We start from the raw sequence: 20,710 nt of genomic DNA, 5'->3' as shown, positions 1-20,710 counted from the left end.
TGCTATTTATTCTCTATTGTTTCCCAAGAATCTATTAACTACAATCATTTTCAGATGAAAGCTATTTACTATGCTTTGAAGTATTTGAAAAGACAAACACCTTTGCTGAAATTTTAAAATAGTTTGAAGGAAAGCTCACATTTTAAGGACAATAATTTTTCTATTTCTACACTGAGTAATGACGTACTGCTCTGCGTAATAGCTAATTGCAAACTTAATACCATCCAATATTTATAAATTGTATTTAACTTGGTATATTTACCGTAAATGCTCGAATAAGCGCCGCAGCGCTTATGTAATTTTTGGAGGCTTCAAGAGCTTATTTCAAGTGCTTATTCAAGACCAGCACTTATTTGAGAATGGCGCTTATAAAAAAATATTGGAGTGGCGCTTTCCATGCCCGTTCCCATGTTACCTATTTCACATGTTTCCATGGTTCAGTAGGCCTATCATAGGTCCTATCATCGTAAACAAACTTTTATTAAAGAAATGTTTTGTGTTCATTGTTTTATTTATTAATTTTAACACTGTATACATTGTATTTAAAACCCTGTTTCATTACACACAGGGTAATATTATATATACTCTCCATTAAGTGCCGTGGCGCTTATTTGAGAGTGGGGCTTAATGAAAAAAAAAATGCGTTCGGTGCGGCACTTATTCGAGAGCGGCGATTATTCGAGCAATTATGGTATGTAAATGTTTGGCTTGTTTTTAATTGAAAGAATAAGAAAATATTTCTATTTAGTATATTGCTTGCATAATGCATACAAGTACCATTGGCTGGTAATCAATTTATAGGTCTTAATAGTGTAAAATCAACAAAATAATATTTTTTTTCCTTAATTGGGAATGGCCAATTAAGTTGAAATTTTAAGAGATTTTTTTTCACTGCAGACACTGCATGGTTTAGTTTTTTTCATGTCCTTCTGGTAACATTAATCATTTTTATTTATTTTAACTAAATCTCATTTCTTGGCACTGGGACTGCTGTGTACACTATGCTCTGTCGTACACCTAGGGGGAGCTTGTCCTCAATGATAAGACTTGCCATGACACGTTATGTTAGCAGAGTAGTGCAGTGGTGTATCTGGGAGTATGGCAAGTGGTGGGGGAGGGGGTCAAGTGAGGGTGCAAAATAATTACAGTAGGTCTCTATTAAGTGAGATTTAGCTGGAAAAATAAGATGAAATGAAAAGATTTCAAACTACATCCTCCTCTACGAGAAATTTATAAAAAAAAAAAAAAATTACATTGAAATAGTTTTTAATCACTAGATATAAGGCATCATGATAAGTTTAGCATCACGTTTTCGCATTAAAAAGTAATTATTCATTGTTCAAACTAAGTACAATTGTTGACTCATTCCTAGCCAACAAGTGTTTTTATTTATTTATTTTATTATTAATTACTGGTACTTGTGATACTGAAATTTCTTAAATTATATATCAGAGAGGCCTCTTCATTTATTATATATCTCTTGTCTTGTAAACACAATATGGGTTGTGCATTGACCTATAGGACAGTACTGATGTCATATGGGTCAGTTCCATTCACTTCTATTTCAAATTTTCAATTTTATTTGTTGAATTATTTACGTCTTTTAAATTTGACCCTTTTTTAGATTAGTCTGGTGGCATTAAAACAAAATTCAAAAAATTTATTATTAATTACTGGTACTTGTGATACTGAAATTTCTTAAATTATATATCAGGGAGGCCTCTTCATTTATTGTATATCTCTTGTCTTGTAAACACAACATGGATTGCGCAGGGACCTACAGGACAGTACTGATGTCATATGGGTCAGTTCCTTGCACTTTTATTTCAAATTTTCAATTTTATTTGTTGCATTATTTACGTCTTTTAAATTTGACCCTTTTTTAGATTAGTCTGATAAGATAAAAGCAACTTAATATTCCTACAGTAGTACAGTACAATGGTATAATCATAGTTCCATTTGCTTGTGTTGTATTTTTAGCTTTTTGTTCCAAAGTCAGTTGTAGATAGATCCTGGTTTAGTTTTCCCTTTTTTCCTTTTGGTTCTCTCTGTGCATACTGTAGAGACCTCATTATATATGCGCTATATATCCCATGATATACAGTACGTATTATTTTGGTGATTCCTTACCAATGAATTATTTTTGATTCACTTTATATGTCATGGAAAAATCACGTAGAACAAGTTACATCTAGACTATCACAACGTATTGGTATCATTCGTAGATTAAGATATTCCATTCCTAATTATGCTTTAAGACTGCTTGCTAGGGCAATTGTACTTCCTTGTTTTGATTATTATAGTAATGTTTGGTCAAATTGAAGTTCTGGAAAATATTAATCGTCTTCAAATTTTCCTAAATAGACTTGCTAGAATCCTTAGTATGCTGATATGTACTCCCCTATTAATACTGAACTAATGTCCATGTTAAATTGGAAGTGTGTTCATGACAGATGGGAAAACGATATTATAATTATGGTATTTAAATGTCTACAGGAGTCTGCCCCCATTATATTTATCTAATCAACTTCACTTCATGTAGACTCTCCACCCAAAAAATAGAAGCCAATCCACAAACACATTGATAATTCCAACATGGAAAAATACTCATGGGAAGAGAATCTTCCGATCGATACCGAGCATCAATGCTCTGGAATGACCTTCCAGTTGATGTTTGTAAACATTTCCAAACTATTAATTAAGTTGATTTTTAAAGCTTTTAATTTCTTTGGTGCATTGTATTTTTATTGTTTTTACCTCTTTAATCTGTTATTTTTTTTTTTTTTTTTTTTTTTTTTCTTTAATCTGTTATATTTTTTTTTTTACTTAATCTGGACCTCTTGGGAGACCAGTACATCAATTGTACTGAAATGAGTTTTCCAGAATAAAGAAAGATTTGTATTGTATTGTATAATGTTGTTCCTTACTAATGGTGTTCATATAAAGTGAATTAAAGGCTTTGGAATATCTATCATTAAGGTGCGTATAACCTAAATACTTTCATGGTGCTATGAAGACTTTAAATATGATTGAGAGTTGTTGATGATAGTATTAAATTAGTATTTTTGTTATAGTTATTATTGTTAATATTATTAATAGTGTCTCTAAAGTACATTGTCCTAAAGATAAGTTCATCTGATTCTCATCAATTTATAGGAAGCAATCGTTACAATGTTAATTAACTTTATTACAGAGGTAAGTTAATTATTTAATGCAAAATGAATTAGTTGATTATCTACTGACCAACTAGACAATTAGTGGAATTAATGGACATACAGAGTAGATTACTGATAGTATTATTAAAGTATTTGATTGTAATGGACAAATTACCAGATGTTTTTTCAAGGCCACATTGTATATCATATGCATCATATGTTTATGGAGAATTTTCATAGCCAGGCTCCAAAGGGAAAAATTTGTTAACATGTTGGCTGCCATTGACGAGTATACTCATACCATTATTGGTTATACATTGTAGTTCGGGAAAGATACACCTACACGATAACGTACAAGTAACGAAGTATGTTTGTTGCGTTATCTTGTCAGTAGTACACTTGATTGCACAAGTGGGGGCGTCCTCTGAAGATATACCAACCCATGCAAAAATCGGATGAGAAAACTCGCACTTGGCAGACAATATAAAAAATGCTGTTCCAGTGCCGGCAACGAGTTTACTCATCCCCTAATATTTTTCCCGCCAATTTATTAGACACAACATTTTGATATGACTCGATAGAATTTCAAAAAAGTATGTTTGTACATGTATACTTGTTTTTTCACACGGGAAGGAACCTAAGAAAAAGGTCTTGCAGTCAACGTGTTAATATGAATTGTACAGTAGGCCTACAACTGATTTTCTAAGGCACAAAAATAATGTTTAAAATCTCCATGCACTATAAAGCGAAAAACAAGGTATAAAAAAGGCGGGGCCTTACTGTAGACAACAGTATCTAAGAGTTCAAGTTACATAAGGTTAGGTTATGATTTATTATGTCTCCCCAGAGTCTTGCATAAGAAAACTATAAAAAAGTAACCATGATTTATTACACACAATGCAGCAATATATTTTACTACTAGGATTTGTTGCTTACATAAAGTACAACAAATTTAATCTGTTTGTGTGATTGATTCATTTTGCCTATTGATCAAAATTAATTATGTGCATTTCTAGGTTAATTTAAAATCATGATGCTGAAACTGTTACACCTCCTTATATGTTGTAATAGAAGAGAATCCCTGGAATAAGGTTGAAGAATATTGTAGTGAAATATACCAACCCATGCAAAAAGTGGATGAGAAAACTCGCACTTGGCAGACAATAAAAATGCTGTCCCAGTACCGGCGACGAGTTTAATTAAAAATTTTTAAGTAAGCATATTTTAAACAATTAGAACATATTTTTCACAAGTATCACTATCGTTAATATTTACCGGTATATATGTATTTTAAAATTTTGGTTTATTTATTTTGTTGATAAATATTTAATATTTAATGAATATTGTTATTCCAGTATACAAAAGTGCCTTGTGAGTATACTGTTCTCCCCAAGGCCTGAGAATGAAATGTAATATACTGTAGTGTCTAAAATTTAATATTGCTTTAATTAACTTTGGCATTACAGTCGACCTTCCCATTTACGTACACCTTGGGCTGAAAGCAGTTCGTAATTGAGAAAATTCGTAAATGAGAAGTTCGTAAGAATAGCGCCCCCAAGTTTAAAAACGCCTAGTTGTAGCCTATAACTAGGCCTGCCTACCAATACTAGGCTTAATTCTACATTTAAGTGTTCAATAAACATTTATAGAAATTTATTGCAATTTAGTCAACAAACATTGATATAACTTGTATTAAAAGCACCGGGCTTATTATTTATTTAAAGTCAAGGTATTTTTGTATAAATTAAAAAAAGAAACTTCCTATTTTTTCGACCTTCCTGACTTCCAAGCATGTGGATTTGGTACCTGTAGCGTTGAATGATGGGTAATTGCTGATGTCATCTTCTAAAAATAGAGAGCTTGCTAATCATTTTTGTTTGTTTTTTTGACAGTGAAAAACAAATAATTAATATTTAATATCCGAACAGTGATTAATTCTTAAAAGGATAAAAGGTTGATGTACCATACATTTATACTCGGACTAGCTGATTTGATTTACAGTGCATTTAGACCGCAGTTAACCATAGACAGAGTAGGGTAGGCCCCCCCTGGTATAGGCTGCCCAGCCTTGCCCTTAGCCCAGACAAGGTAGGCCTAGCAGCATGCACTGCCTGCCTGAATTTCGCCTAGTTTTGATTATTTTACATCATGTATTGGTTTGACTTTTCTAAGCCTAAAGTAGTACTGTATGATGTATTTATGGAATGACTGTATAACTAGTACTATAATGCAATTTTTAATGACATTTGTAATTTGTTTTTCTTAAAATAAACAAAAATAGCATAAATAAGATGAGTAAATCTAGCGATGACGTCATCGGCCAAACATTCGTAAAATAGAAGGTTCGTAAATGAGAAGTTCGTAAATGGGAAGGTCGACTGTATTAGAAATTGTTGGTTATTGTACTATAAAGCACACTGTATTGTACATTAGGTTAATCAACTTTATTTTAAGACCTATTCAACCAAAGGTTGTTGATCTGCCAGTCTTAATATTTGAATATCAATTATTAAATAATTTTGTTAAAAGTCTATTGAACTACTGTGATCAATTAATATGTCATACTAAATACGAAGGTTAATAATTTATAGTTTAACAATAGTAGTTTGTATACTGTGAGTTATGTTATATGTTTTATCTCAAATTATTACTACCTATTGTGATATTGTGTTATGAATATTATACACTGTTATTGTGTTTAAGCTAATATACTTGTTGATAAACGTGACCGAAGCTTGAGTATGTCAACACAAATCTTGATATATCTAGTACTATTATTACACTACTAACAGGGGAGTAGGCTGGTTTCTGTGTGGAGGGGTGGCATTGAGAATGCAAAACTAATCACTATTTCAATTTTAGTAGTGAAACTAAGTTTGCCACCATGGAGTGAGGGGTGGTAATAAGTGGTATTTTTATAACTCATAATACAGAGGACTCCATGCACTATAGAGCAGAAAAGAAAAACATTGTATTTTTTATATAATTTTATCATTAAAAGAAAATGTAAACATGGGAATGAGAAGTGCTTTAATAATATGTATAAACATAGAAAGCATTAAAATGCCAAAAAAAGGATCCGATACGTAGTGCGCACGTCGTCACGTTCCATTCTTCATTGGCTCGGGTCGGCCGTGCCCGGCTTTATTAATAATAATAAGCTTTGTTTTAACACGGAAAAACTTGTTTCAACTAGAAATGCCTGGTTGGTGTCAGGCAGCGGATAGTTTTACTGGTAATTAAGATGCTGTGTTTTTGTTTAGATAACCATGTGATTTAAGTATATTATTATTATTATTATTATTATTATTATTATTATTATTATTATTATTAATAAATTCATTCAAATACAGTTCTGTACCCATGCATTTGGAAATCAACTTTTTAAGAAAATTTGTTCAGAAATTTATTATTCCACACAAAGACCTTGCAGCCATAAATGTAATGAATAATCCTGACATAAGTAAATTAATTGTGTCCCAGGCCAGTGTAACATTTGAAAAAAAAAATGAATATTGATTTGTATAAGTGATTCAGCACTTATTGGAACATTCACAGCAGAAATAATTAATCTATCACATTTTAGTAGCAAACTGTTTACTTTCTCCAGACAATGGCCTGGTAATATTCTCTTGGATTTATAGAACTTTGGCATTGATTATTCCGTGTGTGATCATACCACAGAAAATGTTTGTTTAAAGTGGAGCTTCAAATCTTAAAATATTCCTGGTCATCATTTAAAATTCAGCATAGGTTCATAAAGCAGTCAACGTTTTTACCCTTGTCATATACTTACAATAAACAAAGGTAATTGCACTTTGCCAAGATGTACTATACTATATTAGTACCCCTTTGTGTACCTCTAAACACTAATTTTGTCAGCTATATTATAATTATTCCTTATTTGTGTTTAATAGCTGTTGACTTAAATTTGTCATTTTTTTTTTTTATTAATAATAGTAATTATTCTTGTCAACATTGTATTTAACTTGAAAGCACTTTGTTTTGTCATTATGATTCCAAGGATTTTTTATTTTATTTTTTTTTAATGAGTATACTTTTAAGAAATTTGCTGGTTGTAATGATATTACTAAGAAAGATATTCTTTCAGTGTAGATAGAAATAGTCATTGGCATACTCAAGAAGTCATGTTTATATTCATGATAATGATATTGAACAGTACAATTAGGGGTAGCTATGCATTGGTACCTTATAAAGCTAATTATAGCTGCATAATTGTAAAATTGTCAAGAAAATATTGAACACAGATCACGTTCCTAATGTTCATTTCGATGCTAAAGCAACTGCTACGCTGCATGTGTCTGTACGGTACATGTTCTACACTTGTCTAAGTGTGCGTGATGTATCTTTCGGAACATTATCATTTTATCAAGCATGAATAAGGGTGGATTCTTAATCAATTACAAATTATGAATTTATAGAGAGCCTCAACATGTTGTGAGTATTCTTTTATTTTATAATTAATATTTTATTTTGTCTCTTATTGTATACCATACCACAACCTTCAACACATTGAGCTATTGACTTGTAATATGTATTACTACATTAACTATTAATAAAGTGAATTCAAGATGTATTATAATAATAGGAAAGTATAAGAAATATTGAAATGCTCTGTCGACTTTCCAGTGGGCTGGAGTAGTTTTCTTTCCCCTGCTGTGGCTTCCAGTGGCTAGATGCTTAGCATAAGAGACTTTTTTTTTATGGGTTTTTTTTTGTTTTGTTTTGATATATTTTTAGTTTGATGCATAATTATGTATTCATCTGTTATTGTTTCATGTGTTTTTGAATTATGAATAATAATATTCAAAAAAATTGAAAAAACTTTTTCCCAGATGAACTTCAAATTAAAAGTTAAAACAAATTCTTATAGCTACAGTATGTAGGATATTGTTTTATACTTTGCTGTTTTTGTGTTTTGATATATTATCAACATATTAGCATTTTTGTTGTTTGTATTTTATACAGAATAAATGAAAATTTTAAAAAATTGGAATTATAGAATAACAATAGGGTGGATTTTAGGTTTTTATGAAGTATTTTATTTTCTGAAAAGCCATCACCCTGTGTAGGTCCTATTAATCCATGTTAGGAGCTTGCCCTGGGCCACATCAATTTTGGGACTTGGTTGCTAGAGAAACCAAGTTTTTGTTTTTATCTGGTATAATTTGTCCTTGGGTATGTACTCTTATACTCAGTTTGGATATTAAGCCATGGTTCCATGTACATGTACACAGTGCACAAAAAGGACTTGGTAAACTACAGAAAAAGTCCTCTTATGTACCCGACTATGGTATGCACTGAGGCCGAAGCGTTTCCCAGGGACGTACAGTATCCTAGTGAGGCACAAGCTCTCAAAGTATGATCGAAGGTGATTTTTAACTATCATAATGTTTTTGCATTGAATATTTCCAGTAAGAGTGCATCCCGGCTCAACTCCCCCTAAATACATTCCTTATTTTTATACGGACTACATCTACTCTTTATTTTTACATATTTACATACACCTTGGTTAGCATCAAAAACAAGGTCATTTTTTACTACTGAAGAATCAGCTGAGCTACCTACAGTACTATTGTATATTATGTAAGACACAATAATATTCCCTACCTATCATGATCTCATTAAAAACTTGATGCTTTAAATATTGAATTTGTATTGAATTTATTTAGAGAACTTCAGTCTAATATAGACCCAGTATACAATAAAATTGCACACTTGTTGGCCATTTAACAGTCTATGCCATTTAGCCTTGACATTCATAATGTTGTCTACCATACATCAGGTATATTAATATTTGGGTTTTTTTTAGCTAAAACCTTTAGCGACTCCTACACAGTAGCCTTGGAGAGTTAAACTTCATCAAAACATGACAATAATAACTATAAATACAACACTATTGTATTTATTTTGATTTTTTTTTTCTTTCTTTATAATCGAGTACTGTAAACCAGTACTGTTAATGGATGTATGTATTGAATGTCAATACAGTTTGTGTATTAAAGATAACTATCACTTTTATTTCAGTGGTATTTTTGGAATTTCACAATTGTATAATAAGCATTTGTCTTGTGAAAGAATACCCACTCGATGGTAAAAAATAAAAAGATTATTTTTTTACAAGCACCGCTATTACATAAATGCCATTCTTAAGACACTTTCGTACAAAGCTACGTTACAGCAGTATTGCGGGAATCTTCCCGGCATTGCCTTCTGTATGAATTGATCAGGGCTCACTGCAGCTATAATATTGGGGTTACGCAGCATTCCTTCTCAGACCTAATATTATTACCGCAATATTGCTGTTACGGTGCGTTCCGGTGTGTGTCTGAAACAGAAGCAGGTCTTATTCCCATATTACTCCTTAGACGAGACTTTCTATACATTGTTTAGCGAACCACCAATAATGATGATTTTTAATAAAAAAATACAATATTATTTTTGTCCAGCTAGCACACCCTCCATGCTACAAAAAATTGAAATTTTTATGTTAAAAATCATTTTTTTAAATTTTTTAATTACAACCTCCGCTTACCTGAAATCTCCAAAATAAGAACTGGGCCTATTTTCTTACTTGGTATATAGGCCTATACAAATTTACGTATTACTATTATCCATTCTTGAAAATTTCCTTGTTGCAGCATGTAGGTGTAGTACATTATGTACTGCACACTGAAAAGGTAGAATAATGTTATTAACCAATGGCTCTCTCAGTGTGCGGGTACCATTCATACAGAAAGGTGTTATATTACTACAATATCTGGTTGGTATGAATGGTATATGCCGGTGTGTACGGGATTATTACCGCAATATTGCCAGAGCCTCTGTCTGAAAACGGCTTTAGATATTATTCTGTTTGCCGGTGCTAAATCAAGAACCATTTTGTATCATATAGTAAATACTGTGTTAATTAACAGATTTCTCATGGATTAAATATGCTATTATAAAAAAGTTAGAGGCCCTATGGTACCATTTTAGCCTACAACTTGTAATAAGCGTGGCTCTCGAATAACCATTGCACAGAAACCTCTAAAAATATTAAGTATGCTACAATCCTTTAATTGAACATTTTACAGTAAATGCCAAAAACAAAAAACTTTTGTGTTGACCACGCCTGACCGACCCATATTTCATGAAAATAAGGGTCGGCATTTTAGCAAACAATATTTTTTTATGAGCAAATAATGCTGGAATGGCCTTTGTCAAGGCTAGGTGGAAAAGGCTAGTATTTTGCTGTATGGTACGCGAATAGGGATCCAAATTGCTGTATTTTTTGTGTATTTTCTACTTTTCAGGCATATAACATATTTGGTTGTTGAAAAAAAAAGTTCTACCAACCAACTCATTTTTGTGAATTTTCCTAAAACGTGGCCAACAAAAAAAAATTTTTGTAGCCTAATAAATTGAGAATTTGTTAACAACTACAGTATATCATTGCAACTTGTACATTTTGAGACTTTTTTTTGGAATGGTTTATGTCATACTACATCTTAAGAGATTGTTCCATTGGGTTATTCATTTATTTGCCATGAAATAATGGTTTTAGGTTTTGTTATAAGATATTTATATTTGAACTTGAATGCAGATCCATAATGTGTGGGTGTATAATGATTTATGAGTTGATATAGGAGAGACCGAGCAAAGTAAATGGATACATTGATCAACATCTGGTGGTAGGATTCTGAATATGATTTGTTCATTCACAGGATGCCAGTTAAGCTGTTTAGGAAATGGAAATATATGCTCAACCTTTGTTTTATTAAATATAATATTAGCTCTACTCTCAGAGATTGCTTGGTTTCAAAAATATTATTTTGTCCTATGAAAATAATTGTACTTTAACATCAAAATAAATTTCACCAATCTCACATTCTACAAAGTTACAGTAGAATACAACAAGGCTGTGTGTATGCAGGGGCAGTATACACATCTGGTCGGGGGATATGCCCCCCTCAAAATGTTTGTGTTCTATACACCCGAAAATAACATTTGAGGCATTTCTTTTTTTCTTCCCCCCCCCCAAAAAAAATAAAGGGTGGGGGAACAGGGCCGGGCCGTCTCTCCCCCCCCCCTCCCCTAAATCCGCCCCATGTATGTGCATGAGAGGAGATCATCTACAGTATTCAGAAAAAAACAACAAAAAGGAATCCTTCAAAAGAAAAAGATGATTGACTGGGGAGGGGGATTTTGTATATATTTTTTTTGGCTTCTATTGGCATATAACTTTCCAAATTGCATTATTGTTTTTGCCCATGTCAATAGTAGATCATGTTAACATTTTTTTTTTTATGTTGGTAAGTAACAAGTTGTGAACTATATGTTAGAATTTTGTTACTGTAATCCTGAATTGTATTGTACCTTTTTAGGCTCTCTATGGTAATAGTTTACAATAGTTTAATGTTGTACAGTAAATTAAAGACAAACAACAGTTTACAGACTAACACATTTTATAAGTCAATCCTGATGTCATCACTACAACTTGCACAGACCAAAATGTGATTACTGTATTCTCTCAATGCTGAAGAAATGTTTATTTCTTTGACGAATATCTATCAAACTAGCATTACAAGCAAGTTCTTCAAACATAGTTATTTATCGTATCCAGTACTGCTGATGTGTAAGGTCGCTAGGCCTAGCTCTATGATTTAACGCAGGCCTACTGTATAGGAGCACAAATCTGCATACACGCACCTAAATGTAAATACACACACAGTATACTGATCATATCATTATAGCAACCGATTACTACTACAACAGTTGATTATCAAAACTAACATTAAAAGACGGCGATTGGACTTATAAAGCAATTAGTAGAGCTGCATGCATTTTATACTAGCGGAAAATTATTATATTTAGGTTAGATTTAATGCAATCAAAAATGTCCTTTGGGCCTTGCAGCCCTCAGGACATTTTTTCAGGCATTATATCTAACCTTCTAATTTTCCTATAGTGTACTATGCGCAGCTCTACTAATTGCTTATTTAATATTAGTACATGAGTTTTCGACCACACAGTGGTCTTCATCAGGTGAATGTGACATTCACATTCACATTCACCTGATGAAGGCCACTGTGTGGTCGAAGCATGTGTTAGTCTGTAAAGTGCTGTTTGTCTTTAATTTAAAGTTAATCATCTAATTAGTTTAATTCTTTTTTAACCTTTGTGGCCTGGTCAGTGCAAAGGTGTTGTTATCCTCCAGGGCAAAGCAACACATACAATAAAACACATCAAATGACAAAAATCAGAAAGTAAAGACAATCAATAAAAAGGCTATAGAAAATTAAAATGTAAGAAGGATTCATAATAATAATAATTATTATACTGTATTATAATACAATTTGATAATAAAAATAATAATAATATATGTAATAATAGTAATTATATTAATAAATATGATAATAATAATAATAATAATAATAATTTGATAATATCAGTAAATAATTAGTGCTTGAATTACATACACAGTTCATTGGAACAATTTCTACTTCATTTAATGATATCTACTGTAATCTTGTATTTTATTGCACCTTATGTCACTGAAATAATGATTACATTGCAGTTTATAAATGTTTATGTAACTTTTGTTTTTTCACCACTTACGCAAACACTTTCAGCCATCGGCTGCTGTTTTGCATGTTGTTATTCCTATGTACTAAAATTTAAAAAAAGATTAAAACACATAATAACATCTGTACTTAGTCTTGAAAGAAGAATAATGTGCAAAATAATCAGTGTCACATAGTGCGAACATTAATTCCAACCGAAGTCTCTTTGCACACACTGAACTTCAGATGAATGATAAATAGTGAATGATAAATGATCCACAGAAAAAAAAGTGAATACAGTATAAATATAATGAGCATGATTTATTACCTATATACAGTATGAGTCTAAAAGTGTCAATTAAAAAATACTACAATTTAGTAGGATTCTATGTCTGCCATGCCAAACCAGTATCGGTGACCAAAACAAGACAATTGTCTTTTTATATTCATATTCTGCACATTATAGGCTATGTTCTCACACGGCAGCTAAAGGTTAGCAAGATCCTGCTAACCGTTAGCTGCCGTACGTCCATACTAGAAGATCCCATTCCGGATACCAAGAATATGATGATCAAATCACTGGCCAATAAGAAACTGAAAATTGTAAACGTGTACGTGTGATTGGTTGATGATAGAAACGCGCTCAACTGGCTAACCGATAGCGCTTGCTAACCGTTAGCGGTGTCCGAATACCGCTAACGTTAGTTAGCGCTAACTGATCGGGCGTTCTCACGCAGGTGCTAACGGTTAGCGCTAACGGTTAGCTCCCGATCCGGATACTAAGGCTCTCGTGAGAACCAGGCTATAAGCTATAAAATGATTGGTCATTTATTTGAATCAACGTACAATTTGCCACAGTTATGAGTAAAAGTATTTTCTTCATGTCTAAATAATACAGTTCTACCACATTCTTATATTACTCAGTTTAATATCATTTAGCGACAGAACGCTGATTATGGGATGGCAAGCCTCGTGCATGGAAAACGCATTCTGATTGATATCCTTTTTCCAACCTACATTTGACTGAGGTGTACACATTGCAGTTATTTGTATCTTTCATATATCTTGGCTTAATATAATTGCCCTGGAATTTTTTTTATTTTGTCTCGGCTTTCATTATAAGTATGTTATTTATTTTCTATGAATCATTTCTTTGTAAATGGAGACGTTATCTCTTTAGGGAAAAAAATTATAATGTAGCTCAGTTGTTCACGCATTGATTGATCGATCGATTTTCTAAAGGTACATTATACATGCTGCAGCTTCTTTACTTACCAAACTTAATTTATTTTTTGTAGATATTGAAAATAAGTTAGAAAAGGAGAAACAACGCATTTCAAAGGCCGATTTAAAGGGGCGTGTCCACCCGCTTCCTCTCCCCTAAATTTTATTTAATTGTTTTCTTTTAAATGGGGAAAAAAGGAAAATTACATTCAAATTTGAGAATGAGAGTGCCTGTTTTGGTCATCTGGTGGCATAAAATTTTCTTTTTCAAGCTCGGTTTCCAGAGAATCGCTCACCCTATCAGCGACAGTGGCCGACAGCTGTCGGGAAGGTTGAACCTGGTTCAACTCTGTTGATTCCGTTGCAGACGAATCGGGGTCCCATCTCGATTGTGTCAGGGCAGCTAGCAATGTACCCTTATTTGTCTGCAGCGCATTCGGCAGAGTTGAACCAGGTTCAACCTTCCTGACAACTGTCGCCGATAGGGTGAGCAATTCTATGAGTGATTGGGTGGATCGCAATCAAAGATTTTACACCAGACGTGCCCGAACCATCTCTTCTTTAACTGATCTTTTATTAGCTTGTATTGGGCTCGCAATGCCTTCACTTTTGTTTGAATTTGGGCTGTCGTTCTCTTCTCATGTCCGAGACTGGCTAATCTGTCAGCAAGCACGCCAAAAATTCCCGTTTTGTTTGTTTTTTTATTTTCTATCCGGTCTCTCAGCTCGGGTTGGCCCCACAAATCTACCAGGTCAGCAGTTTCCTGGTCGCTCCAAATCAATCGCATTATTATTAATAATAATTAATAATTTGAATTAACTTTTATAAAAAGTAATGATTGCGTCTTTATTGAACACACATGAGGAACTCGCAGGTTTTTTTATTCAAGAACTTCTAAATGCAACGGCGTCATCGACTGTGATTGGTCAATATGGGTGCTGAGCCGGGATCGAGATAGGTAGATTGAGATCGAGGTCACGCCAGGCGCGAGTCGGTGCAGATGCGGTCACATTACGAAAATCTCACCCGTGGTGAGTCAAGCCAGGCTTGAAACTCTAGTGTGACCGTAGCCAAAAGTGTATTTAATAATGGTGGGTGGAGGGCCATGTAATCAGCTGGGTGAAAAATTTCAAGGCTGGGTGTCTCCACCAACAGTAACTACATCTCTGACATCTTGACCAGATCAGGATGGATCGCTATGCCTGCATTCGCATAATACTAATATTGATGTATTGGATATTTTAAGGGTTTTTAAAGGCACAGTTTTATTTAGGTTGTAAGGTTGAAGAACCACTACATTGACAAAAGAACATGGGCAATCCTGATAGAAATCGCTACTGTATTTCTTAGCTTTATTGATTGGTTGAGATTCTAAATCTAGCATATTAACAGAACTGAAATCTGATTGGCCAAGCCTGATCTTGAATGAAACTTAAGAAAGCATGTATTTAGTTTAAATTATTCACCATATTTAACCCAGAGCAAGTTAAGTACATCCGACTGCCTGTATACTGCTGTCTAAAATATTAAATAATCTATCAGCCAGAAATACCACAATCCCTAGGTGACATCACCTGAGCCATTGACGTCATTCTACTGCAAGTCATGGTCAACTAATAATTTGTTATTGTCATTTCTGGCAGCAATATTTGTTGTTAATTATTTCTATCATCATCTTTATGGATATAAATTATTCTTATGATTTATTAATTATATCATAATGTCATTGACATTATGAAATATATAATAAATGTTAATTATTGGTATTCTTTATTTATTTTAAAACTTTCATTTCAAATGTATGAGTTTGGTTGCTAAGAATGAATGATAAAAAATAATTTTTAAAAACTCAAATTAAATTCGCAGGATGCAATTTGAAATAGTACTTCCATGTATTATCCGTAGCAAAAAAAAAAATCTAATGATTATTTTAGAGTAATTTTTTTTTTCTGAAAAAATTTCATATATTTGTCTCCACTTATCAAGTATCCCCATTTTATCCATCTGGCATTTCTGTGCATGCTAAAGTGGTCACTATAATAGCTGGCCATTTTACATCCTTGGGCAAGGCACAAATATCCAAGCATATCGATAAGTGTGAATCTGATAGGATACAACTAAGAATTGTGAATACACTGGATGAGTCCCATCCAGTGTGGAGAAATCTCATGAAATTCCCATGAAATAAAATAAGAATGTGAAAGTCATAGTGTAAAAGTGCCACCAACTGAATGTGATTGCAAATTTCAGTCCAAATCATTTAAAAATGAAATTTACACAACTTATTGTGAGAGATAATTATAAAGTGTCTTAACCATGTCATGTATCGAAGGAGATCAAGTGGATAAATGCTTTAGTTAAAAAAAAAAAATACATTAAATTAGTTAAAAATCATATAGTAACTCATTCCTCCAACTTGTAAGTCATTCCTCAAACTAGTTACCCCTTCCCCACTTCACCAAGGCTCTTTTAAAGCCCCCTTCCTACTTTCTCATTGTGCTTCCCAATAGCCCATAAGCTTGGTTTCTATACAATTGCAATATGCTATCAGTTTTCGTTGATGCTGTTTGGTTGTTCATATCGGGGAGCCCTCCTGATTGCATCGGAGACCGGCACACTATTGCAAAGATTGCAGTAAAAAAAAAATACTGTAGCGATTTTAAGGAAACCAGGCTATATTCAGTGTCAAATAATAATAATAATAATTTAATAATAATAATAATAATAATAATATAATAATAATAATAATAATAATAATTTAGTAATAATAATTTAATAATAATAATAATAATTTAATAATAATAATTTAATAATAATAATTATTATTTAATAATAATAATAATTATTTAATAATAATAATTTAATAAAAATATTGGGCCCTGAATGTTTTTGAAAATCTAAACATGCTTAGCTTTTCTTAACTGATTGGTTGTAATTAAAGAGTACATGTGACCATAACATGAATACCTAAGACTTCCACTCTAAACTAGTTGCCATTATAGTCCAATTATAAAGCATTACAACTTAATAGTATCTATTCAGAACTCGTATATTTTTTTTTGTTACATTTCGGCTCCCAAATCTTGATTTACTGGCGCATTATACACATCGTGCTATCCGTCATTTTCTACATTCAAACTGTCAAAATATGTATGATAAATCCAGACAAATTATATGAATGATTCTTTAATTGACTGACTGTAATCTCTTCTTTAATCAGGTATTTGAGGATTACTGTGCACGTCCTATAATAGAAACAGATTTCTGGCGTAAACAACTATAACAAAGTTTCTAATTCTTTTCCATGTACTATGTGCTATGAGCATTACGCAAGCGAGAAATTTGACAGTTCGACTAGCACAGAGATTTAACAGCATGTGCTGTAATAACTAGAGTGATGAATATTCACAACACTAGATTTATAGCACAAGTATGTTTGAATTGATTTTTATTTGATTTTTTTAAACATCCACGTCATAACATACAAACACTTTAAACATTTTGTAAAATTGTATCAATTCAGCCTTTGGCTGCCATGAACAATTTTTGATGTTTTTTTATGATTAAATATACCTTGAATAATAATAAAAAAATGTATTAAAAAAATCACAAAAATTAAAAGATATGAAATGTTATCAATAACAATTAACATTTATTAAAATAATATAAGACAAATCAATATTTATTAACTTTTGATAGAATACAATATTATTATACAACAAATTACCATATTAACAATAGGAAATATAACAATTGATCGTACATAGCACACACATTTATTATTATTATGTAATCAATTTATTGTTTATTTATTGTTTGTACTAAATAATGAAAGGATATCAGATGAACATGCTGTATTTTTGGTCATTAACAGAACTGGTCCATGGCACCGGCTTTTGGAAAAACCCGGGTTATAAATCCTGCTGGTTTGTTGAATAGCAATGGGTTCTTAAATTATTTATTGCCACTGTTGCCCATGAGATGAAGTGAGTGATTGTAATGGGTTTCTTGTTTACATTCCAATATGTTGCTGGCCAGGACTCTCTTGTTAACTCCCAATGGATATTCTTAAAACCAATTAAAGTTAAGTTTATGGAGCTGCTAACAGCTCCCTCTGGACCATTTGACAGCTCACTCTCAACTATCAGACAGCTCACTATGGACCATTTCTGCTAACAGGGACTTTTGCCTCATGATATTCATTGTCACTTGTTTAACCTGTTGGTTATGGAATTCCTACAGAAGGCAAGATGAAATCGTAAAATCAAAAATCATTTAAAGCATACAATATTTGTAAAGTTTATGAATTTTGAATCATCTTCACTCATTCTCAACCCAAACTTAACTTTTCCTATTGTGGCTGTGCAACACATTCTCTCTTGGGCATCCCAACCCATCCATTCTCCTAGCTTTTTCAACATTCATATCCCATTATTTCCTACCTATAATCAAACCTATTATTTTGTACCTGTAGCCATCTTTTCAGGGGTCCCAAATCTTCCATCACAGTTGCTGGAGTCTTCCAGAAATCAAGAACATCTCCCACACAACTGGACAAGAATCTCCCGGAAAATATACCATCTCCAGCAAAAAAAAACTGTAAAATATACGTTTGAAATTCTGGATGTTTGTTCACAGATTACAATAAAACATATACTTGGGACCCCTGTCTTTTCCATGATCAAAACCCATCTTCCTCTACCTACAGTACATCTTATTTTTGCTATCTAAATTCATCATTGTGTTTGTATTGCATCAACAGCTAAGTTCTTTAACTTTTATACCATACAATTTTTGTGAGACTTATCAAACTATTCACCATATCTATATTTGTGTATAGATTTCCTATAATCCCCATTTGACTCGTTCAATGCATATTAATATATGCACTGGACCATGTTATTGTTTACTCACCATATCACATGACCAGATCTGTGATGTCACACCGTGAAGTCGCCCGTAGCTAATTACGTCACAGGTACAGTAGTCGAGTTAAGTTCATGGCCATTTGCTGAACTTTTCATATGTAATTCAATTTTTAATAAGAGATATGAAGAAACAAAATGGAAACAATTTTCATTAGGTGACTATGTCTGTGTAATCTACGTCACACCCGGTGATTATATAAAATAAAGCAAAGTTGCAATTTTAGAATCAAGTGTGGATTAGTATGCATGAGAAATCTGGATTAATGGCAGAGAACAGGTAGAATATTTTTTTTTTTTTAGTATTGTTTGCATCTTTAATAATTTTAGTGTAATATTATTATTAGATTCATACATGTGAGAGAGGCAGGCACCTTCATGACAGGACAGCTGGGAGAGGGCGCTATTGAAACCTGAATAGCGTGGGTAACAACACTATCTCCCAGCTTCATTGCCTGACGAAATTCACTGATAAAGGAAAGAAACGTGTACAGTAATGTTTGTTTGTTTTATAGGGTTTTTTATGGTAGCATATCAGTTTTTTTTAACCATATGACATATATTTTTGCTTTATTTTTCTTTACATTCAGTCGTGCATGGTGTGAAACGAAAGTGAGGGGGTGGGATAGAGATTCAGTGCTAATATATCTTAATCCTCCTGACTCCTTTCAATAAATTGGTTTGTACTTTAACAATTGTGCATAAACTCAGTTTACGGTAAGTTAAGAGATGCAATGCCAAAAAAATGATAAAAACCTCAACAATTTAGTTAAATTATTTAATAGGTCATTTAAAAGGGTCATTAAACTGCACTGATTTACTACAGACATTTTACTACAACAAATATCTTAAATTGATAAGAGCCAATTTACTGTAAAGGTCTATGTAAAAGAATACAGCAAAAGTACCGTACTGTATACTACTGTTATTTGTCTGTCCTTTAATTGAGGTGGTCAAACTTTTATTTGCAAGTTGATAACTTACAGTACTTAAACACACAAATTAAAAAATTGGAATGGAATTTTTCACTTTTTTCAACTCGTGCCAGATAGTACAACTTTAAATTTTCTTTTGATAATTTGAAACTTTGATGCATTGACTTAAAATGAGGGATTTTATAGTTTTTTCATAAAATATTATTTTTATCAGTATTTTTGTCATTTATCCATTTGTCACAGGTGCACATGCGAAACTGCATGAATACTCCAAAATGTCACATTGTTTTTAATTATTGTGATGTGATTCAGTCTGGTTTTACTGTTGATGTTTAAGTTCACTGGGAAAATCCCTTATTGCATTCCTAATGTCTGAGTTATGACTTATAAATGTGTTTTCTGAGAACTGTACGGTAGTAGTTATAACTCTACAAAGTGTTTGTAGTTGTTTATTACAAATTGGTATGGGCAGTTTTTTTTTTTTGTTTTTTTTTTTTAAATCACCTTCATCCTGGTTACTTTTGGTTCAGTGATGTAGTCATTTTCAGCCCTAGGATAGAGTTGCTCTCGCTTCTTGAATAAGGTCATTTCGGTTTATTTAAATTTGAAAATTCTATTTATATTTAATTTAATCTCTATAACAACAGAGCAAAATATTGGGCATAATTACAATGTTTGTACAGTTTTCATGACTAGGATAAAATAATAATGAAATACTGTAGGCTCCTAGGGAATATTCCTTTTTTTTTTCAAGTTCAGCTTAATATTTCAATCACAAATAGCATGCAGTGATAAGTCTGAATTGCTTGCGATGTACAGTACAGTATTTCAACAGTTAATAAAAAGTATAAAATGTATTTAAACATGACAATAACTTATGAATTACTTTTCAATTAAAAGGGCAA

General features: G+C 32.4%; 1 protein-coding gene across 1 annotated transcript in view; it reads left to right on the top strand.

The window, feature by feature from the left end:
• The first annotated feature begins 7,593 nt into the window (after window positions 1-7,593).
• LOC117115763 (maternal embryonic leucine zipper kinase-like) overlaps window positions 7,594-20,710 on the top strand; it is a 55,075-nt gene continuing 41,958 nt past the window's right edge. The window contains exon 1 of the mRNA XM_033259693.1: window positions 7,594-7,613. Within this exon, the coding sequence (XP_033115584.1) occupies window positions 7,609-7,613 (5 nt within the window). The 5' untranslated portion in view covers window positions 7,594-7,608. The remainder of the gene's footprint in view (window positions 7,614-20,710) is intronic.

The sequence above is a fragment of the Anneissia japonica genome, unplaced genomic scaffold (genome assembly GCF_011630105.1).
Source record: "Anneissia japonica isolate Jap-2015-1 unplaced genomic scaffold, ASM1163010v1 scaffold287962_len325480_cov183, whole genome shotgun sequence".
NCBI lineage: Eukaryota > Metazoa > Echinodermata > Crinoidea > Comatulida > Comatulidae > Anneissia > Anneissia japonica.
This window is presented reverse-complemented; position numbering and strand designations above follow the sequence as displayed.